At 45.9% G+C, this 22,860-nt stretch overlaps 7 protein-coding genes across 7 annotated transcripts; 3 read left to right on the top strand and 4 right to left on the bottom strand.

The window, feature by feature from the left end:
- Positions 1–291: 291 nt before the first annotated feature.
- Positions 292–1,378, top strand: AOL_s00076g14 (uncharacterized protein; the record flags this gene model as incomplete). Its single annotated transcript, XM_011122568.1, has 5 exons — positions 292–399; positions 479–742; positions 802–1,009; positions 1,073–1,178; positions 1,240–1,378. The coding sequence occupies 5 exons, from the start codon at positions 292–294 to the stop codon at positions 1,376–1,378; spliced, it is 825 nt and encodes a 274-aa protein (XP_011120870.1).
- Positions 1,379–1,798: 420 nt separating this feature from the next.
- AOL_s00076g13 (uncharacterized protein) lies at positions 1,799–2,416 on the bottom strand (the record flags this gene model as incomplete). Its single annotated transcript, XM_011122567.1, has 1 exon — positions 1,799–2,416. One exon carries the CDS (start codon positions 2,414–2,416, stop codon positions 1,799–1,801), a length of 618 nt encoding a protein of 205 aa, XP_011120869.1.
- Positions 2,417–9,324: 6,908 nt separating this feature from the next.
- Positions 9,325–11,107, top strand: AOL_s00076g12 (uncharacterized protein; the record flags this gene model as incomplete). The annotated part of the gene is made up of 6 exons (XM_011122566.1): positions 9,325–9,576; positions 9,646–9,892; positions 9,960–10,021; positions 10,088–10,144; positions 10,217–10,523; positions 10,581–11,107. 6 exons carry the CDS (start codon positions 9,325–9,327, stop codon positions 11,105–11,107), a joined length of 1,452 nt encoding a protein of 483 aa, XP_011120868.1.
- A 293-nt stretch (positions 11,108–11,400) lies between these two features.
- AOL_s00076g11 (uncharacterized protein) lies at positions 11,401–12,435 on the bottom strand (the record flags this gene model as incomplete). The annotated part of the gene is made up of 3 exons (XM_011122565.1): positions 11,401–12,140; positions 12,209–12,249; positions 12,320–12,435. 3 exons carry the CDS (start codon positions 12,433–12,435, stop codon positions 11,401–11,403), a joined length of 897 nt encoding a protein of 298 aa, XP_011120867.1.
- Positions 12,436–13,169: 734 nt separating this feature from the next.
- On the bottom strand, positions 13,170–15,539 carry AOL_s00076g10 (uncharacterized protein; the record flags this gene model as incomplete). Its single annotated transcript, XM_011122564.1, has 3 exons — positions 13,170–14,722; positions 14,800–15,342; positions 15,440–15,539. 3 exons carry the CDS (start codon positions 15,537–15,539, stop codon positions 13,170–13,172), a joined length of 2,196 nt encoding a protein of 731 aa, XP_011120866.1.
- Positions 15,540–16,566: 1,027 nt separating this feature from the next.
- On the bottom strand, positions 16,567–17,216 carry AOL_s00076g9 (uncharacterized protein; the record flags this gene model as incomplete). The annotated part of the gene is made up of 2 exons (XM_011122563.1): positions 16,567–16,850; positions 16,925–17,216. 2 exons carry the CDS (start codon positions 17,214–17,216, stop codon positions 16,567–16,569), a joined length of 576 nt encoding a protein of 191 aa, XP_011120865.1.
- A 3,401-nt stretch (positions 17,217–20,617) lies between these two features.
- AOL_s00076g8 (uncharacterized protein) lies at positions 20,618–22,354 on the top strand (the record flags this gene model as incomplete). The annotated part of the gene is made up of 1 exon (XM_011122562.1): positions 20,618–22,354. The coding sequence occupies one exon, from the start codon at positions 20,618–20,620 to the stop codon at positions 22,352–22,354; it is 1,737 nt and encodes a 578-aa protein (XP_011120864.1).
- Between the last annotated feature and the right edge of the window lie 506 nt (positions 22,355–22,860).

Genomic DNA, 22,860 nt, shown 5'->3' with positions numbered 1-22,860 from the left:
CTAGGCTTTGTCCCTTGCCTCTTGACTCGAGATTTTAGGATAGCATCACTTATAGCTGTCACGAGACTTAAGTTAACTTCAACCATGCGGCTCTTAGCTTTTTTCGACAGCAAGGAATGCGTTGGCAGACGATGTCGGCGAAATGACATCATAAATGCATATTTTCCAGTGGAATTGCTCTTTTAGCCAAATTTAAAGGGAAAACCGCGACCTCCATCGATATCGCTCACTCCCATCGATCTTACGACAATCCAAAATATCACAGAGAAAACCACATATCATATTGCAAAAATGTCTGCTCCAGATAGAATCAAATCCCTCGTGCGGGAAGAAGCGAATCAGGCCATCAGTATCTCGAAAGATGCAGCAAACTCGGGGTCGTATATGTTCCCAATCCAGGTATATTTCCAATCCATCTTCCCCAAAATAAGACCTGGTAGAGAGTCGGAACTTAGTAGTATACACCGATTTTTTTTAGGGGATATACCACTTCCTTCGATATCCTTCTCTCCAACGTCCGCTTTGGCGCAAGGTTCTACCGACAATACTGCTCTCCGTCGTGGTGATAGTCTCCATGTTTTTCGTTACATATCTTCCACAAGCAGCCATTCTCACCTTTGTTGATGGACCTATCGCGTTTGTTAATGCCGCTATGTTGGTTTTGTCAGAAAGTTCGACGTTGATATTGCTTATTAGCAAGCGGTGGTGGCTGGATGATGCTACGGTCGAGGTCTTTGATGCGGTATGATAATTATCTCATCTGAAAGGGCAAGAATAAACACACCGTTGACGGGCATATAGGTCTTGGTTCAACAAAATCAAACAGCTTTAGTATCTGCCGGTCGCGAGATAAAACCTACAGGAGGTTCTGATCCACTTAGCAAGCTGGGGAAACGACTCCAGAAGCCCTTTGGAGACGGGTTGGTGAAGAGTTTGATACGATACGTTGTCCTACTTCCGTTGAACTTCATCCCAGTTATTGGAACTATAATTTTCTTCGTCTTGAATGGTAGGTCTTACCAGAATATATATTACAATTCACTGGTATAGTAGAAACTGACTTCGGGAATAGCTCGCAATGTTGGGCCGGCTCATCATGCTAGATATTTTCAACTCAAGGGATTTTCGAACACGGAAAGGGCGGACTATATCAAGAAGAACCAGGGCGGATACGTTGGGTTTGTCTCCTTCCATTAGGCGTAGCTAGGTTGAATATATACTAATTTTCTTTATCCATAGATTTGGTTTGGCTTGCGTGCTTTTGAACTTGGTTCCAATTGTTAATATTGTCTTCGCTTTTACTCATACTGTGGGTGCGGCGCTTTGGGCTGCCAAGTTAGAGAAGATCGAGGCAAGCCGTGGGATGAAAGAAGAATAGGTCAATATTCAAGTAAATTTTTAGATGGAAGCATTCTACAAGAATGCTCTAGACACAATGAAAAGACTTTCAAATGGTGGCAAGACTGTCATGAGGCCTATTACTCAACAACAATTAACACTTCCTTTCTAGCTCGCAGCAACTCGAGAGTTATCGTACTGTTGTCTAATATATAGGAAGCTTACTACGAGATCATAGCAAACAAAAGTTTTTTTTTTTTGGAAGAAGTGATTATAAAATTATTACATGTATATTTCATGCTCCGAACACCAAATTAATTACCAGCAACTATATATGCTAGGGCTCCGTATATACGCCAAACCATCGTCGTGACATCATCAAAATTGTACCCCAGTCTTCCAATTCGACCCCTTCATATCAGACTCCAGCTTCCATCTAAGTTACTTTAAGTTAAATCGCTTAAGCGTATTGCCAGACGGCATCCTTTACTGGGCCACCAGCGGGGGTGAATCCCAAGCAGTCCTTCTTGCACTTAGTTGGAACATCCTTGTCCTTGAGCTTTCCCTTAACGTCAACAAACACCTGCCATGGGCCGCTGGTCTTAGATTTCTTATTGACTGGGCAAGCGAGGAAGCTGTTGTTGCAGTTTTCAAGGAAGACAATATTGTTACGTTCGGTAACCTTGAAACCGGTCTGGGTGGATCCGGTGGGGATGAAAGCCGAGTGGGCTTGAGTATAGGACAGTTCACCGGTAGGCCCGATGTAAACTTGTTGGCCGCCTGGAACGACAGTATTCATTCCAGCGGTACCACCCTGGTTGTTAATCCAGAAGGAGGTGTCCTTGCCCTTTGGACATTGCTTCGCGGGGAGTGGGCAGTAGGTTGAGGTCTTCTTTCCCAACCAGATCTTTCCGCCAGAGGCATTGAGGCTTTGGTAGTGAATTGGGGAGGCGGAACGAAGAGCGAGGAAACCGAATGCGGTGTCCTTTGGAACAGCACGGGACTCGAGCTCAGAAGCTGGGGCGGCAGAAACGGCAGCGAGGAGGGAAAGGAAAGTGGTGACTTTAATGTAGACCATTTTGAGAGCGAGTGTGTTGTTTTTGTTGGAAAGTAGCGAGTGTTTTTCAAGCGAGTGAATGCGAATAGAATGATTAGAGGATTAGATTGTATTACTTTTGCTTTGGAATGAAGCTGATGATAATAAAATAAAAAAAAGGAGGTCTGTAGAAGGGTCGGCCCATTATCTCTTTATACAACTTCTGCTGGTCTCCAATACACTTAAGCTTTGTAATTAATTTCCACTCCCAGTTGTTCATATGACGGTATGGAGTAACATCCGACCAGGCTGAAAGTTCGGTGTTGCCTACAGTGCTAGTGTGACGGACGCCCAAGAAGAATCGAACGAGGGTTGGACATGATCCCCTCAATGCCTTTTCATGAAATAAGGTAGTATTTCTTGACCAAAATGGCATTCTTGGGGTGAAAAAGCTTAGCTGTACAGGTGCATACTCATCTGCCCTTCCGATAGGCCCGGTGCTCAATGCGTCCCTCAGAGTTTCTCGAGCCTTCGGCCTGAACGAGAGTGTGAACCAATGGCTTGCATGCAACTGCATGAATGCGAGCTCAGGTGTAGCGTTGCAATTGGGCCAAAACGGGAATGAACTAAGTTTCTGGGGCTGAACGGACATTCTCGATCGAGAAGAATTTCCCGGTCGGACTTTTCAACGGCCTAAATACTATGATCACTCCTGAAATTAATTTCTGTTCCTCTGCGCGTATGTGAGAATAGGGCTGTGAGCGAACTTTTAACCTTTTTCCATTCTTTTTTCTTCGAAGCTATCCTATTTAGAAGATGTGGATAAAGTCTAGAACGGCTACGAAAAATTGTCTCTTAGGTCATGTTGTGATTGGAAAATCTATTTTTGGGCCAAGGAACTCTTCGCAAGTGACACCCTGAACAACAAACATTCTACAAGGCCTGGCCTGGACAGATCTGATGATAGAAGCAGGACGGAGCAAGGACGTCTTTCTTCTGATGTTTGTTCGGTCGACCTCCGGATCTAATTTAAGTAATAATTACCACGAAGAATCCGGCCGGGTGGGGGGTCTGTACCGTTGCGCTGAACGGAATGTTTTCAACTAGGTAAAAACGTTTCCACGGAATTGGAGATATAGTTATGCGGGCGGACAAGGGGCATAAGGAACTTGCGAAGCGATAGCATGCAAATTGCAACGTGGGAATGCCAGACTGTGTGGTACACTGATCTGACTCGGGATTTGGGGAAAAGCGAATGGATTTGGTAATAGACCCTGAGGTTTGATCAAATTTGATCAGTCGATTGATATCGACATTCCCGGATACGTTTGCACCACGTGGGTTATTTTGTAACATTCAACACGTTAAATCTGAGGAGTTCGTATGACTACGTGGATTGCAAATTTATCTTTGGATATGCAAAACACGTGCGACTTTGTAGCGGGTATATATCGTTTCTTAGAGAGTGCTGGCCCAGGCAATCCAAAGTTGAAAAGAACTACATGAGATGACCAGGCTGAAATTTAGTATTTTTGGTAAGCAACTTTTAAGTATAGCCACCGAGATACCAGCCCGTCATGCTTACCCTTTGTAATTGTAATCTAGCGTGAGATCTTCTAGAATCAAAATATATTAATATGAACTCGCAACCGCCCAGACGCTTTCTGACTCGTGGGTGCTCGCCTTGATTAAGAATCCGTGGCCTTGCTACGTGGCTGTAGGGCTTTAGGGTCGTCCGCAACCCACTTAACAATTTTGAATGGGGGGGTTGATGGTAGAGTGCCCCAGCGTTATATATCTGTAGAATATTATAGCTAGGGACGTTCGAATTCAAAACTTTCAGTTTGGTATTCTATATGATATTCGTTTCTATAGGGGATGGCTCTTACTGTATCGATATCTAGCTCGGCAACCTGCATCATGATATCACAATTATCTGTCAACCCCGAGATTCTTCCCCGGACTGGGCTAAATGAATAGAGCGACAGCGTCCAAAAAGAAATAAAGGGTACCATCGAACGTAATAGGCTGCTTTTCTTCTTTTCTTGTATTTGGTCGTCCTGAGCCTTTCTGTTAGAATCTATGTTCCACCTAGGGAAATGGTGTATGATGGTATATATCTGTTTTGAAATCCCTGTAATTTAAACATAATGCTATAAAAGACCTTGATATGTTCTTGTGTCCGTCGAAAATCCGGTATCTAGGTCACCAGTAATCGAATTTTCACCACCCATCCGAGCTAATTCAAGTTTAGTTGTGATGGGGGTCTAAACTATACATTTGGTGATGCCGGTGAAGTTAACTTTCTAATCATGAATTTGTTAGTTCGCATAGCCAGAAGGCCTGCTGTTATCGAACATTACCGAAATACAGTAGCACGGTAGGTGCTCGATTTTCATACATCTGGAGTATAAATGAGTAGCTAGGCTTGACGATGGGTAAATCCCTCTTAGTGTCTAACCTTTTGATGATCGGCATTGCCATATTGATTGCGCGGGGGTTTTTCGTGCGAATGTGGCAAATTAGTCGTCACTCTGGAATCAAGAGTAGTATTAGTTAAAGCATGAAGGGATATAGAACCATGGGTATATAGTGACCCAAAGGCTAGAGCATATGGTACCACGAGTAAAAGGGAAAAATGCATATGATAACTTAGGCTCTGTCTTCCTTCACGCTACATTTCTGGATATCTTCGGGTTTCCCACCGCAGATACCCTAGCCCCAGTGTTTTCAAATGTTCGTACTAACGCCGGGCAGTAGATACCAGAGCTATAGAGGTGAGAGTGAGGCAATTGGAACCCATATTGTTCGATCCATTTGGTCTGGCGACCAAGGAAGCTCTTGGGGCAACAATAGGGATATTTCGGTGGCGTGGTTCTAATATTCTAGTAAACTAGATCCAACCGTACAACGATATCGGATGAATCCGAACTTCTAGAGACGAAAACGGCGAAAGATAACGGCTTCTCGGAATTCCATGACCCATTGATGACCTCCAGTCGACGTGAGTCCCGTGCCATTTTCGTCATTCATTCGGCTTTGAAGCTTCCGACTGCATTGCTAACACGGGTCATTGTTTTCGTGAAATAATTAGGCCGGAAACTGGATTTATGAACGCTGGCGCCCGAGATAATAGTCCCAATACTAAACTCTCGCTCTCTTGTATACCGGTTATCGGAAACGTTGATTTTCGGCATTGTGGACAGGAAATTTGGTTTCAAAATTTCGTCCTCGATGTCTCGGTTTAGTTGGACTTTCATTGATGGAGTCGGCAGAGCATCCGACAAGTGTCGAATGGGGAAACGGGCGAGCTCCAAGCTAGCTCTCTAGTGATAGGAATTCGGGACCAAAAAGCCAGATGAATATACACGCATTAAAATATTATATTGAACGTCATATGCCAACTTTAGACACAAAAATTGGAAATATCAGGAAATAAGACCTTGGATATTCAGATATCTAGAGCGAAATTAAACCACATGAATAGCTCCATCACGCGATGGAAGCGCCTAAGTAGATAGTAGGTACACAATCTACAGATCTGAAATAGTTTTGACATATTCGTCTCGACGTCATCGAAATAACCTGTCGTTTATGTCAGTAACTTTCCGCCTTGTAGATGTTTAATTTATGACACCTCGTCTCGATTTCCTAATTCGCAAGATTGATACCCCGTGGGGTACTACGGGAGCTAGTTCATGTAGCCTGATAGATAGAGTGGAGTCGTGTTCCACTGTCCGGCGGTATGGATTTACTAACACGTAGACTAGAGCCTCAGCTGGGGCTGTCCATGGATCCGTGCTGCTGGCGCAGAGGGTAGATGAGACAACATAACTTTCGTAGATTGAGTTTCTGTAAAGTTAACTTAGGATTATTAAACTTTTCGTTAAGGCATCTCGGGATCTACCCCAGGTTTTAAAAACGATGGATGTATTTGGTTTACCCGGAAAACAGATTATCCTTGGGATAACCTCAAGGATAGTCTCGTATCCGGCCTCCAGGACATGTACGGGGACATTAATTTGATAACTTGTTGGAGAACCGGTTTGCAACGTTCGCCTCTCGTTGTGCGCATGTGCGCTCGGCTAGCGCCTTTAAATATGAGGCCGGTCAGCGCAAACATTGGTGATTGGCAGGTAGCTGTATATTGTGCATTTTCGTATCTTAATCGTAGTTACCAGGGCCCAGGGTGGTCTGATAGAAAGCTGCAAGTTCCTCGACTTCAAAAATGCGAAACGATGTGCCATCAGTGTACTTCGCCTGTCTCAGTTTCTTGTCAACGCTGTTGTCTTACCTATACTTCATGGGAATCTAATGGGAAATCGCAGCTTTTGCTGCTACTATTCATTGGATGAAAAAGCCCAGCCACTCATTGATTGGACATTACTTTGGAATCCCAACTCGCTTAGGGTGGGTCGGAGACGATGGCTCTCGCTCGTCTCGAAACCCCATTGGAGTTAGTGTCACTTGAACCCATCGATCGCACGTGCGTGTGCTTATCCAGTGGTACGGTCACACTTACTTGATCCTGGCTTAGGGTCCTTGCCAACATCCCCACAGACGGGTAACGGTCAAGTAGTTCGTGAAAACCCCGCAACCGAGCAAATCGATGGTTTAGGAGAATATCTTGAACATCAAAATGATTTGTTTCATTTTTCGAGACCTCCAGTTTTTCATATTCGTCTCGAGCCCTCCTCCTTGTTATAGTTCCAAATTGCCTTCGCATTGGACCGGCCGCGCGCTAACTTGTTTGACAATGCATTGTTTCGCGAAATACGCATAAGCTCGCACTATTTTACATAAACATTTTTCAGCATCTTTGGCAACGAATATACCTCACAACCAAGGCCGTAATCCCTTGTCTACATATGTAAAATACATATATAGTACGTGGGTCTACGTTACACTTAACAAGCTGTTGAGGTGGAGACGCTGGGGCACGCTGGGGCGCTTGCATATGATGTGTCGATACTTTCTGAGACTTTCGATTTTCTGTGAAGTGGGTATTTAGCATCTATCTATGCCCGTATCGAAGCTAATGCACGCAAGAATATCTTTATAATATGATTAAATGGGCCCATTTATGAAAGTGGCTAGTCTGCGCCTACGGCGTGACCCTAGAATAAGGTTTTCCGCCATTCGGCAGCAACCTAAGCATGAAGTTTTTGCTCATATGATAGGTTGCAGCACTGTATGTAGCTAAGGAAGAGATTTTAAACATGTTAACAGTCATTGGGTGATCGGGAAATCTTTTTTTTCGACTATGAAGGGAAGTGGGCAAGAGAAGTGGCGCCGTTACATCCTGGCTGTCTCCCGTTCGGGATTCCGGTTGGTTTACCGGCGAAAATTTCGGCGTGGGTCTTGCAAGGTGACGATAGCAAACCATCCTGCGGCAGTGCAGTGATGATCAATGGGTCCGGAGGGCCTGTGCCTGGGCGCGTAATGTGGGTGTTTTTTTTGTTTTTTTTTGCAAATTTTGCATCACGAACAGCTTTGTCAATATGTCCTCGAGAAACATCAGTGCGAATGTTATATCACATATCGGGCCAAGTACCTTGTCTGTGAGCTTATCTGCTTGCTTCCGCAACAAGGTTAGTAAAAATATGCATGGCGTTTCGGAACCCTGCATTCCAATCACAAAAAAAAAAAAAAAATCAATTCCCAGCGCTCGAGCTTTCCAGATGCATTAGATCACTGGAGGCCAAAAAATAGTTGAACGAACCATGCACAAATGCAGACAATAATCGTGCGGGATTGAGGCACAGAAGCGGTTCTCGGAGACTATTATGTGGTTTAGTTGGAATCGAAGATGCGCCGATGGTAAGCACATCCACATCCTTAGAACTCACAGGTGTCTCGGGCTCCACCTGACCCATGTGTTAGCGAGCTTCAAAAACTGTCCAGGACAGTCAGATCGACCCACTATATCCAAATCCATTCGATGGAAGCCCTGCGTATCCGAGGACTGAGTACACATACTGAAAAGTGTAAGGTTTCTCGTTACTCGTTCCCCAGACTATACTCGTTGGTTCCGATGATATCCCTCCTAAGCTTAGCGGCTTTAATACTATACGAATGTGCTCCCACCGTGCGCCGGCCACAGATTATAGCTAGAAGAGCTTTGCTGGACAGCTATGAATTTGCGGGATACGATGGCAAATTTTGGGGTAGGCTATGTAAGAGCACCAAGAACTAATTCTTAATTAAATGCCAAGCGAAGAAATTTTTTTTTTTAAAAAAAAACCTTCAGGTACGGTTTGTGCTACGATGAGAGTTAGAAATGGGGCAATTTCTAACCCAGTCCCTTGTACCCACTAGCTAGGTAACCTGAAAGCTAGCTTCCACAGAAGCTTCGTCCGAGCTAGCCGAATCTGGACTAACCCTAAACATTGTCGAGCAGCTATGTACGAACGCCACTAGGATGTTCAATTGCAGCTGCTGCAGGCCGAGACTCAAGCGACGAAAGGGCCCATGTGTAGGTGTAGGCATCTCCCGCAGCGAATAATTCACGTGTAGCGCTGCTGAGCCGTTTTCTTCCAGGACGGGATAGTATGGTGGGGCGATGGGGCAAACCTTATACTGCATTCTCAATTATCGTTCGCTGTGCCCCGTGGCATGGACCTGCCAGTCAATCATTTTGATTTACGGTCGTACATACGGGAGGGTGGGCAGACGATAAAGGCGATTGTTGCAGTGCTTTGACCTTGTCGACTGCGTGCCAGAGATCTATATATGAAGGGCTCAAGAACCCCTAGAGTTCTCAATGGTTCTCTAGGCGTTCGACTATTCCCTCGTCCCCAACTACTTTTGCTCGTACTTCTGTTGCTGAGCAGCTGCAGGTTGACGAGTATCTCCTCTTAATTTCTTCTGATACTTCCGTAGTATAAGAGTTTATCGACTTCGAAGATTTACTTGGATAGTTTTCAAGTTGCTCCTCCATCATTTCCAAAATGGTGTCTGTCGACGAGAAGCAACCCGCTGTCGGGAACACCGAGAACCTAGAGGCCGGTGATAAAGGTTCTAATCATGTTTCCTATACTGAAGCACAGAAGAAGCGGATCGTGCGCCGAATTGATTTTCGCATCATCATTATCCTCGGCATCGTGTACTGCTTCTCCCTGATTGATAGAAATAACATGGGAACGGCATCGGTTGCCGGCATGAATGCCGCCTTGGGCATGAATGTTGCGAACAATGGATACGTAAGGGAAACAGCTACCATATATTCATGCTCGAATGCAAACTAACCACCTGTCGAATACTTATAATAGTCAATTTCCAATCTTGTGTTCTTCGGTTTATACACTGCTATACAGCCATTCGCTACTATCCTAATCCGGTTTTTTGGACCCCGGAATTTCCTCGGCTCTCTCGCTCTTCTTTGGGGTGCTACAGTTATCGGAATGGGTTTCGTCAAAACCTGGCATCAACTTATGGGATTGCGTATCCTGCTTGGTCTATTCGAGGGTGGATTCTTCCCGGGTGTTGCCTACTTGTTGACTACATGGTATACTCGTTGTAAGTATCAAATCAATTCCTCAGAACAGCTTTTTGAAGTTGCGAATTAATATTTTTAATCTACTAGATGAAATGGGTCGTCGATTCTCTTATATTTATATGCTTGCAGCCATTGCATCGGCTTTCTCCGTAAGTTTCGATTGAAATCGATAGGTGCAGTTGGCCACGAAGAAATTCTAACTAGATGGTATCTAGGGTATTTTTGGCTACGGGCTTATGCAAATGGACGGAACGGCTGGTCTTGCTGGCTGGGTAAGGCGCTCATTAATTTTATCATATGATCTTGTCTGAGAGCCTTTTACTAATACCACTATTCTCTAATAGAGATGGATTTTCATCATGGAGGGTGTGATAACTATTGCCCTCGCCTTGGTTGCATTTTTCTTGATTATCCCATTCCCAGACGCCGATGCGCACAAGGCTTTTAGATTCCTTAACAAGGAAGAAGTCGATTTTGTCATTCGTACCATTGATGAGGACCGTGGAGACGTTCAGCTCGAGGAGTTCACCGTCCGCAGGTTCCTTAGTGGTGGCAAGGATATCAAGATTTACTTCCTCGGTGCCCTTTATGGCCTTTCGGCTGTTGTCACATACGCTCTTGCCTTCTTCTTGCCACTTATCCTCCGTCAAGGTATGTTTGCATCACGACTCCCTGGAAGTTTGGGGGTTTATTAACGGGTGGATCTAGGAATGGGGTTTTCGATCACTGAGTCTCTTTTGCTCACCGTTCCACCATATGCCTTTACTTTCATCTGGCTCTACGTGACCGGATGGGTCGGCGATCGATACAAGACCCGTGGCCCAGTTATCATCTTCAACTGTCTTCTCGAAATCATGGGAGTTATCCTCATCGGCTGGTCCCCCACCAATGCCTCTAAATACACCGGCGTGTTCTTCTGCTGTGCCGGAGCTTCCGCCAACGTCCCAATCGCCCTGGCATACCAAGCAAACAACATCCGTGGACAATGGAAGAGAGCGCTTTCTTCAGCTACTATTGTCATTTGGGCGGCTATTGGTGGTATTGCCGGTGCCTTGGTGTTCAGACCTCAAGATGCCCCGCATTATAAGCCCGGTCTTTATGCCGCACTTACAGCTGCTTCTTTGACTATTATTGATACTATTGGGTTGATGGTTTACTTCAAGTGGGCCAATGCTAAAGCTGATCGCGGTGAGAAGATCTTGGAGGAGTCTGAGGAGTTTAGATTCACGCTCTAAGCTGATTTAAGAATCTGGAATGGCCTTTGTTTTGAGTTGGTTGTTTGCTTGTAACTGTGAGCTTTTGATTTTGCACAAATGTGAGAAAGCCCTGTTAATTTAATACCATGATCTTGTTATATATCTATATGAGTACATGATCCTATCAATTTCTGCCCTTTGTACCCTGTGCTGAAGTGTGATTTCGAAACGCTGACACACATTTGTGTTGATGTTCGCGAAATGCAACGAAATCTGAGGACAGAGGCCGGAGTTTCTCGGCCCGAAGTTTTCGACCGTGACATCCATATGAATCACGAAGGGTTCACGAGTAGACATTCTCGTATACTTCTGATTTCCTCTGCGGTGATCTGAGCATTTGTAAGATATTTCTCGATCCCGCCTTCATCTTCGATGTACCCAACCACGGTTTCAACCCATCCTTCCTCTGCATCAGCGAACCCGGATTCTTCGGAATATCCTAACGGTATCATCTCTGCTAACATTTCTTCGCGGACCGGTTTAAGTCCGTCATTTGATAACATATAATCATGATCAATAGCTTTGATTTCTTCGTCTCCTTCGCCGAGGATAGCCAGAAGAACCAGGAGAGTTGCTAGTCCTGTCCTGTCTTTGCCCTGGGTGCAGTGGATCAACGCAGGATAACTCGATTCTTTGGATAATATTGTGAAAGTCTCTTTGATCTCTGGTTTTAGCCACCGGAGACATTCGTAGGCTATACCCTTCAACCCTAGAGGGACGATAACAAGGGTAGATATAAGCCGTACGACGGTCGTTTTGAGGCCTAGGAAATGACAGAAGAGGACCTGGATGAGTCGGTACCAAGGAAGTCGACTCAATAACGCCTTTTTTGTGTACTGATCACTCAAATAAGGGATGTGATAGATTTTGGCGCCGGAAACAGTGGCGACGGGGTTCTGGTTAGGATTCTTGGTGGGGACACGGTCCCGTTCAGTTTTTGTGCGGAGGTCGAGGATGGAGGTTAGTTGGGTTTTGAGAGTGAGGATTTCCATATCTCCTGGGGTTGCATGGTCTAAAGTGAGTGTTAATGGTGGATTCGAGGATTTCATATTAAGCCCTGGCTGTGCGGGTATATCATACCTAAACGTCCGGAGCGGAAGAGGAGGCCTTCTTTCATGATCCTATTTTATATCGAATCAGTTTTTTATCCTTTCGGAGCTGGACAGCCGTAATAACGCGGTCTATACATACTTTTTCCCATAATAATGGTTGATGGTAGCACCGACATCACGACAATTATGAACCGCCGTTAACCCAAGACTCTGAGGACCTTTTCGGGTACTATCTACGACGTCCTTATCGACCATGTTCGCTGGTTGTAGTATTACTGTGAAGGGAGAAGGGAGCTTCTTAGGTGCTGGAACGAGAAGCAGAGGCGACCAAACGGTGAACGGTGGGATGGGTCCTCTGTTTATCAACCAAAGGTCGTGGATCGGAATGAGCCAACTCAGCTACTAGCTGCCTGCCTATGCGACCATTTGTAGGCTCGAGCTCGAATAGACTGGGTTTTGAGGCCATGGAATCCACTTGACCCTTGGAAATTGTCAGGCTTGCAGATTCCGCCAGAGGATGTTACGCTGCACCATGCGGATTGGTGGAGTGCATTGTTTGTGTTTGGGGATTTTCACATATTAATTTTGTCGGGGTTTGTGTTGGGCGGTCGTTCTTGGGCAGCACTGGTATTAGCTAGCAAACCACATAAGCTAAGAAACCCAGAATATAATTTATTGCGGTTGACGGGAGGGGCGTTACAGCAAATGTATTTATTGCATAACAGTATGCATATGCCGATGATCAGTTGAGTAAGTCCGGTTGGCTTCTAGAAGCTATAGCTAGAGCTCAAGGAGTTTAATATACATCCGTAATGGTGCGTCGCAATCTTCAATTGCAAGTTTCTGATCATTAATCATAAATTCGTACATGAAAGTTCGCACAGATATAAAAGAGTGGCCATCAAGCCTATCCCGGCATTCAGTGCTACGGTAGATCTATTAATATGACAATAGTAATAAGAAGTTAAATGCGAGTGCGGGATAAGAATCTAGAAAAACTGCAAAACAAATATTAAGAAACAAGCAGCAGCGGCCAAAGATAATGACAAACACTTATTCGAAACTGCACTGGATGGTGAGCCGGTAACTTCTGGTGAACCAGCTTCTGTCCCTGTGCCGGGTGCACCCCTTGTGGTTGAAGTGGTCTCCGATCCAAAAGTTGGCTCAACTATAATAGTAGTTTTTGTTTCGACGGTGATACCGCTACCTATGCGGCTAGTTAAAGTTAATATCGTAGTCCTCGATGTTACACCGGGCTCTGGTACTAAGGGGGTCTGCGATTCTGGACCCGGTTCCTCAGTTGTGTTACCATCGATAGGCAGTGCTGTAGCTGTTGGACTGGAAAATGTGATGCGAGTTGTGATTGTATTTCCCTGATCGTCTGTTGTGATGACATTGATGGCAGTGCTTATAGGAGTGGTTGTGAATGTGGATATGACAGTTTGGCTTCCCGAGTCGTCGGTGGTGGTGATTACAATTGGGATACTGCTGAAGATTGTCGACAGAGATGGTTCTGGGGCCGGAGTACCAGGGAAAACAGGTGTAACTGGGTTCTCGTTCGGTGAAGGGCTGCTTTGCGGTAGATTGTTTGGTCCGGTAGGCTCTTGAGGAGGAGGAGGAGGAGGAGTGTTCGGTGGGTTGTTTGTATTAGGTCGACCGTTTGGCTCTGTATTCGGCGTGTTATTCGGTTGGGTATTAGGTGAGTTATTTTGCGAAGAGCTTTGCGGGTTATTTGGCGATTGAGTCGGAGTGTCAATTGGTCCATTGTTGGGAGGAGTTGGCCCTACTGGATTTTGGTTGCTTGTAGGTGGATTAACGGGAGTTGGAACTGGCCTATTTGTTGACGGAGAAGGGCGAGGTGGCTCTGGCTGGGGGCTTTCGACAGGTTGAGCTTGTCTGCTGGAAGTAGTTGTAGGACGTCGAGTAGGAGGAACACGCGGGGTCGTTCTTGGAGTAGTTCTAGGAGTGGTTCTAAGAGTGGTTCTCGGGGTAGTCCGAGACGTAGGATCGATGTCTTCTGTTTCTTTAGTGATAGCGGAGCTTGTCGTAGATGTTGGTACAGTGTCGGGTTCCCTCGTCGCTGGCGGGGTGGTGGTTGGCCCTGGTCCAATATCTGCTGTCACTTTTTCGATATATATAGCAGTCTTTGTAGATGCAATCCCGCCGCCGATATTAATATTACAATCCGCTTCGGTACCATTCACGAAGCGGTATGCAATGCTGATGGGTAGGATAGTATTATAACCTGTCAGAACCGTTGTTGGGCACCAACCGCCATAATTGATAGTGACCGAACGGTCTAGCCAGATAGACTCTGAACAACAGGTGGCAGATTCCGCTAAGGTGTTCCAAGCAGCGGTGGCATTTACCCAATCTATTTGGTCATCGATGGATGTCGCCAACTCAGATTCAAGAGATGAAAGTTCGCTGGCATCCCCTGTGATTGTGATTGTGGACTGCTCCCATCGCAGATTCATTGTTCCGACGCTCCAGGAGCAGGAGGTGGCGTCGAAGAACTCACATTTAGAGATCGTGAAAAACGCTGTGCATATTAATATCAATATACGATCAACCTTTCCCGCATATAGGTATTTAATGATGAACGAATGGGGAACTTACGGGTTGGAGTTGGGGGAAGCAGAATTGTGACTTGGTCCGAATCCTCGTCCCACCAGGTCCTCTGACCATCTGCTGTCCCCGTTGGAGGGTTCACGCCGGCCGCAACGATCGTTATTTGTGTCAAGATAGTTTTAACAACAGTGGTCGAAACCTCACAATCATGTTCTAGAAACGGTAACTCTGTTGGAATCACGGCCACAGCAGTGCCCACCTTTCTACCCGTAAACACAACCTCTGTTGGTTCACATTCTGCTCCTGTCGACGTTTGAGTATTATATTCTGCCGTAACACCAGACTGAATATACCACGCGTCGTCGCAACATGTTGCGGTAAAATCTTCTGCTCTCCAGTCCGTGGCGACTGAGCCGTCGACAACGAATTGTGGAGAATATCGGGCGAAGTATTGGAAGTACATGGATTTAGTCCATGCGACTGACTCCGCGTCACCGTAAGCCGAGATTGTGGAAACGACTGGGTCCCATGAAACTGAGACGATAGTGTAATTTATATCGCAGTCGCCGCACGCGGTTATTGTTGAACGAGCTATTGTTTTCTCAATACATTGGTCAGTAATGCAATCTTTTCAACGTAGCAGTTCTGTAACATAGCAGAGCAAATGAAGAGAGACTGAAGTTCATACTGTCATTGGGCTGGATAGTGACAGTGGTAGTCGCGACTACACTCGACTTTAGTACAGCGAGGAGTGACAGCGGTAGAAGTAACGAGCATGAAAGAACCATTTTGAAAACAACGCAAACGCTTGGTTGTTAGGGTGTCGTTGTTGCGGTCTCAGGCCTGGTGAATCATGGAGATAGTTGATAATATAATAATCGAGACAGGAAATCGCCAATCCTTTTTAAAGATCAGCTGTCGCACAAAAGGGTTTCCAAATTTTGCATGGTAACCGCCTTGGGTCGGAATCACCCTCGGGGTTATCTTTTCAGCCCTAGCCAAGAGCTCACGATCTTTTCTTTCTCGCCATGCATTTATCGAGCTGTGAGTCTCGTAAGCGTGCATACATATGTTTTTCCAGCTGGAGGGTTCTATTCTATTCTTTTGGGGGAAATCGCCTTGCCGGGATAACTTGAGTTGCATGGTGTGCATGTCGGTGTATCCTATTCGTTCATTAACTGAGCTGAACATGATTGGGCGCCACGGCTTCGCTGGTGTTGGTTTGATCTCGAACAGGAAAGATTGTGGGTCCTTATCTGTTCAGAACCTTTCCCGCAGGTTCAGCTGGCCTTTAGCCTTTCGGAACCTTTTTTGGGGATCTCTGGGCGGTGTGCGATGTTAGTAGCGTAGCTGGGGTTTGAGCTATATGTGCTTAACCAGTCCTGTTACCAGAGTTGGTGTTGTAAACATCGATATCGATAGTGTTTCGATGCAGAATTAAATTTAAGTGTTTCTTTCGTACGTGCTGAGGCATTTAGATTAATTTGGCTGGAGCTGGTCTTGTTGAAGTACTGCGTACCTGATCTGTTGGATATTGTGTAATTGGGAGTGATAGTATGATAGTTAACGTTGCCAGCATGATGATGAAGAAGCTTGGGTGAGGGAGCCCCCCCAAACCCGTCATGCCAATATGTCCGCTTCAGCTTGGAGAACTTGGCAGCTATGGGCCCATGGGATAGATATCAATTATCGGCTATATACATTGAAATATCCTATATATACATGAAATGCACTGCATCTCTTTGGATCCTTGGTAACGGTGCCGTCTTGAGGCCTTCAAATATCGCCAACATTTATATTTATTTCGTTGATTAATTAGCAAGTAAAGATCTTCGGTCCTGGATTGGTATAAGAAGTTGGGATTGGCCAGTAGATGTTGATGAGAAGGCCTGGGTCAGTGGCCTTATATGCGCCTGGGAAGGAAACCAAGGGAGTTCCTGCCTTGCTTCCACCTCCAGTGACATTGATCTGCCCGCAAGCAAGGTAGAGCTGTGCACCACCAGCACTGCCAGCACTGTGGAGAGCGATGTGTTCAACTCTTAGGAGGTATTCACCGGCTGGAATGCAGCTTGGGATAGTCACGAAGACTTGTGTTTGGCCTATTAGTTTGTTAGAAAAACTGCCAGTGATTTTGTATATTGTTTGTCTTTTGAAATGCATGGGGAGGGCTCACCGGATGGCCAACTGATGGAGGAGGAAGTAATTGTTGGCCGATTCTCCCAGATCTTGAACCAAACAGCACCGTCACCATCCCAGTTAGCAGCTGTTCTTCCGGACGGAACCTTGGCTAAGTAGAACAACAAGGGGCCGGGATGGCTGATGGATGTATCGACACGGAATCCAACTTGTGAACCAGCTGCGACATTAGCCGTGGAGGCAATGGGAGCTGCCGGGTCCTTGTAGCATCTCATATCGCTTGAAGTGACATCGGTGACAGGGCCGTGGCTGTATTTGTTGGTAGTCATCTTGACATATTGCCAGTCAGCTGAGACGGCGCCCCCGAAAATGAGGCCCGGGAAAGTGTCTTCGTGTGGGTTTATTAGATTAGTTGATTGCTAGAGGCATCATTATCTTAATGAAATAGAGAGGTGTGGCCTACAGTGTGCGGAAGCTAAACTTGCGCTTAGCAAAAGGACGGCGGTGGTCAACTGCATTTTAAATTTGGATGGATGTTTCAATTCTGAGTGAGCTTGGGTCCTGGGTAGCTGCTGGATGATCAGAGGTCTATAGACTGATATAGAGAGATGTGGTTCGGCCTGATAGAGGATTTACTCTGGATAACAAGAGGCCTAATACTCATATTTATAGAGTTCTTATACAGATACTCGGTTATATAAAGCTATATAGCCGTGGTAGCTCGCATTGATTTGGTAATTTTCGAAGGTCGAGTCACGGACGGATAACCACCTACCGCTACGGCATTGCCGTAATCCAGCAGGCTAAAGCGGGTTCACAGATACAATATTGCGTTGTAAACACTATTTTTTATGGTGTATTTTGAAGATACAGGGAGATGCATATTGTTATAGTCCACGTCCTAGTGGTGGTGGTCGTCGAGTATGTGGGGATCCGACGGTGGCTTCATCCGACGGCTAAATTCCCCGGAAGTTCCATCTTGGAGACGAGTTCGAGTTTCAAGTAAGCCGAATCATAGAAAGAATTTGGGTTATTAGTTCCTATATTTTTACGAGAAGGGAGGACATTATCGGGAAGGTAGGGTGAGGTCCCCATGCTTTGTCAGCCTTGCTTGTATCAAGTTGAGGATCTGCCCCGGCGTATAAACATTGACGCTCATATCCTATGGCCTACAGCTTTTCCTACTCGGCCCTATCCTCCTTGAAAATAGCCTTGTCAGTGACGATCGATCAGATGATGGCACGGGGGGTTTGGGAATGCTTGAACTTTGGATAGGATCATATATATCTAGCAATCCCGGCTGTGGACATTACACCCATATAGTATACCGCAGTCAAACCCCTGTTTATGATTGCGTAAATATATATTGAAGATTGTAGGCATTTGATTTGAAAATTGAATATATTGGGACAGTTGAGGCTCTCGGATCCAGATCTGTAGTTCCGGAGACGACAAGAGCTTTCTTGGTATCAGTTTAATTAAGTTTAAGCTTATATAATTCTGCTGGGGGCCTTTTAAAGCAGTATTTCTGCCTCGGGGAATTTTGTCGGGTAATATGAATAACAAGTTTTATGTGCATTGCATGCATTGCGACGACCAAACTACTAGACAAGCACCATAGCTAGCTAAGCTTTGCTGAGGAGCAATAGGTCCGTAATTTAAGATTGCAATTGGACGAGGTCCTTTGTGTTACGCGATACAATTACCGAGAAGATTTAGCAGCGGGTACTAAGAAGTAGGTGAAGTCGGTTATATAGAATATCGATGCCGACCATGTCCCGACTATTCATCCGGATCTACTACCATCGACTGTTAGTTTTCCGTCTGTCCGACGATATTTCCCTAAGGAAAAGGCCAGGGATTACAAAAAAATTGAGAAGGCTTAATTAAGGCTTTATTTTGACATAAAATCCTTCAGGTTCATCGTTGATTGATCAATTGAAACGGGTAAGTACAATATATGTATATTAAGTGGAGGAAGAGCTTGCTAGTATCAATCGACCAAGACAGTAGTTGGAATCGAGTTTCAGTGCGTAGGAAATGGAACCTTTGGCGGAAAACTTTGGCTTTGTGTATGGCAACTGCTATGCCATGCATTTGGCACTTATTCGGTCTAAGATTCAACTGAATGGGGCGACTAAGCTATTTACTTAGCCATGTATATAGGAAAGAAGCGTGGCGCACCTAGTATTTCGTGATACTCTGGGGAATATTTTTTTCAGGACCTGATCAGACAAGGGAAACATTTGGACGACGATATAACCACGAAAGGCTTAAAGCTAGTCTATGATGGTAGATATGAAAGGCCCTGTAAAACCCACGACATTGGAATGAGCGTGGGTTCGAGCAATTGAGGTGTTTGCCACTGGTCACATTAACTAAGGCTCGTTTTTGTAAACTTAATTGCAAATTGAGGCTAAGAGCCTAAGCTAGAGAGCTAAGAACGCAACCGCCCAAGATGAGACTTCATGGCAGATACATTCTGGTTTGAAATGAAATGAACGGAGACCAATGCCTGGTGCACAAGAGAAGTATCTGATGAGAAATTTGCCTGATGATCTGATCGCGATTCAATCGAGGCTAAGGCAGCCGGCAGGGTATATGTATTTAGTGAATTGTGTTGTCGGAAGGAGAAGAAGCCGGCGCAGGCATTTATTAGTTAGTGGGAGGCTGGCACGTGGGAATTAGCTAAATTTCGGATATGGAAGCTTAAATTACGGTGGCGAGCTCCACTACAGCTCAGATGATCACGCTGATGTTGTTCATACGTGCTTATGCATTGCTTAGATTCGGAGATTGTTCTACGGATTTTAACCCGCTCGAGGGTTTGCAAATTTGGAGATATCGGTATACAGCTGTACCAGATACAAGATGCAGTGCTTACATACGTCAACAGGCGCTTGCCATGGGTGGCCAGAGGGAATTCGAATTAACTTCTTAACAATGTAATGCAGGATCGGTAGCCGGTAGCATGACATGAGCATGATGCCAGTGCGCAATACTAACGAGATGAAGGAAAAGAGAGAGGCGCTCGGGCCCAAAATTAAAACGACGTTCTTGTCTCGTCTGGTCTGGCGAGCAGCTGTGGGTCTCCACGTTTTCGAGCAGTCCCCGCACAGTCTTGCAAAGAGAGTACCTCCAAGTTGACTTGCGAGAAGAGTTACCCGTTAGTCTGCAGGCGAGCAGCAAGTAGCGGTTGGAAGTCTTCTCTTTTCTCTTTCTTGTTCAGCCTGAATCGAATCCATCTTCCTGTCTATAATCTACTATACTCACATACATACATGTTTTCAACATTTTAGTTACCTCTGCTTTCCCGATATCTCGGCATCGCATCGCGCTTTCTGCTATGCATAGATTCTGTCGCCTTTGAATTCAAATTGATTCGCTCTGACCTGGGCCGCAGCGTGCCTATTGGCCTGAATTGGATTGGATTTCCCCCGCCAACTTTATTCCACTTTACCGTATACCCCCGGATCGACCCAACTCAACTTGATTCCCCATCGCACCCTCTTCCATATTCTACTGACCACTACATATATACATACAACATAGACCGTCACATCTTCTCAGTATCCCTGCGTGAGGGCGACTAGGATTAGGTCGATAGCTAAACTCGAGTCATTGCAAGTTTGAAAAAGCTAGTTAAAGACCTTTTTCGTCATCGATTTTTCGGACCTGCCGGTTACGTTGCGTTTGTCTCGCGACCCCGAAAAGGACGTCCAGCCCAGACATGAAGAAGCTGTTCCGGAGTTCCAAGTCTACCACCCAAGCACCAACGGACGGCTCGGGAGACAAATCCGACGTCAGGTCAGATGTGAAGAAAGAAAAGGAGACGAAGAAAAAGAAGTCTAAACCTTCCTCGTTATCTAGCAAGTCTCTGTCGAACGCCCAGAGTAACTACCTTGCCGTATCCAACATTCCGCAGCTTGCGAGAGCGTCCGATGCTGAAGCTCTTGCTACCGCCCTTGCCGCTGAGGTCGTCGCTGACAATGCAGACGCGGGTATACCGGTTTTACTGAAAAGCAACCATTCGACTCCTCAGCCTGATACTGTAACAGCCCCCAGAAATCGAAGGAGGAGTTCTGTTCTGAAGCAACCGGGCGTGGTCCGACTCAATTCCATCAGCAGTGAAGGCGAGGACGACGAGCCTTCACTCGCTTCACCACCACTCTCTCCCAGATCCAACAGTGTCACCTCTCAAGGCCGCCCCAGGGTACATTTCGATGTCGCTGAAAAGATAATCCTTGAGGCGCAGTGGTATTCGCACCAGCAGCGCCTTACAATAACTTCTGGGAATTTCCTTCATTTCGAACGACCGCCCACAACGAATTATAGATTCTCTACAACAGCCGAGTCGATACATACGAAAGGCACCCTTCTACAACTTATCACAGCTGCGAGCGGCGACGACGATAAAAACACTTGGGATAGCACGACAGGGTTGCCCCTCTACGCAGCCCGTTACTACAACCCCAATGTGGCTTTGGCAGATCGTACAATATACTGGGAAGCCCAACTTCGCTCTCTGGGATTTTCTAAATTCTCAAGCGTGGATAATTCAGAAGGAAGCCCTGTTTCTCGGACTGCATCCTCCGGTAAACCTGTTAGCAGCCCTCCAAGTTCACCGAAGCCGGTCACCGCACCTTCCGGTGAAGATGGCTTGGCAGATTTGGGACTTTCTCGTTCGATATCGCATACGCACCCGATATCTAGTCGACCTACCGGCGCTGCCATCGCGATTGGGTTTGTGGTAAAATCCGTCACCCCTGACACGGTTCCTTTCATCCGACGACGGTCCTCTCTGCGTCCAATCGACGAGTTCCCTTTTCCCTGCTCCACCGCCGGGGACGGTATCTTTTGGTCTTCTGAAAACGGTGGATTGATATACATCGACGGCCATCCGACCAAACATAGCCTCGCTGCTGGAGTGGGCGATATTGTAGGAATTGGCATTACCTACAAAGTTGACCTCGAGAAAGAGCCCTCGAACGGTACTACACCGGTTCCTACACCTCCTACGACACCACCACCGATCTCCCAAAAGGAGTCTAAGGAGTTATTCCGTCGAAAATCTTCTGCAACGAACGGGAAAGAGGAAGTTCCTTACGCCGAACCCAAGGATCTGCAACCCGTCCCTACCGAAGTATTTTTCGTCGTCAATGGAGTAAAAAAGCTGACAATTTCCCACCCGCATGGTGCTAATAACCTATTCGAAACACTTCTGCCGGATTACTTTTTGGGCATCAACGATATATTCCCTTGCATATGTGTTCAGGGCGCAGGTATCGAATGCAAGACTCGAATCGGACAAGCCGTCACATGGCGGGGTGAGGGCGGCTCCACAGAACCGCCCGTCGAGGAAGCCAAACACACAGAAGCTAAGGAAGTCGCGAAGGAGACACCAAAGGAGACACCCAAGAAAAGCGGAAGGTGGTGGTCCCACCTAGGACACCACAACAATTCGTAGGTTATCAGTTATTTGTAGATTAGCGGGGCGTGGATGCTGCGGTGTATATGGCTAGCGAACTTGGTTCTGTTATTCTCCAAACGGGCGAATCGCTCTTGTTTGCGTAGGTAGCATTTTGCTCCGGCTCAGCATTTTTCTGTGACTGTATTTTTACATCATGTTTTGTATCTGTACTATAGTATCAGCGCTAGTAATATTGATTAGTTAATGGAAGGCAAGATAAATAATGGCTTGTTCATGAGCTCGAGTTTTCATTGCAGGCTCTTGCTTCCTATATTCGCAGATTCATCGTGATTTAATTTGGTCGATGCATGTCGTAGACAGATCTGCAGATCCACTGCACTGTCTACGGGAATCTCCGAACGCGATCGAGGGAGCTGATCTTAAGTGCCAAGTCCTTTATCGGGCTCCTCCTTGGGCTCCACCAGTCTATAGCGTATAAATACGCCCATCGAGGGCTTTTGGTTTGTTGACCACCTCGGCTTCTAACATCCATAATATAATTT

This window comes from Orbilia oligospora, assembly GCF_000225545.1.
Source record: "Orbilia oligospora ATCC 24927 unplaced genomic scaffold scaffold00076, whole genome shotgun sequence".
NCBI lineage: Eukaryota > Fungi > Ascomycota > Orbiliomycetes > Orbiliales > Orbiliaceae > Orbilia > Orbilia oligospora.
Note: the sequence above shows the minus strand (reverse complement) of the source record. Positions and strands in the feature narration are given on the sequence as shown.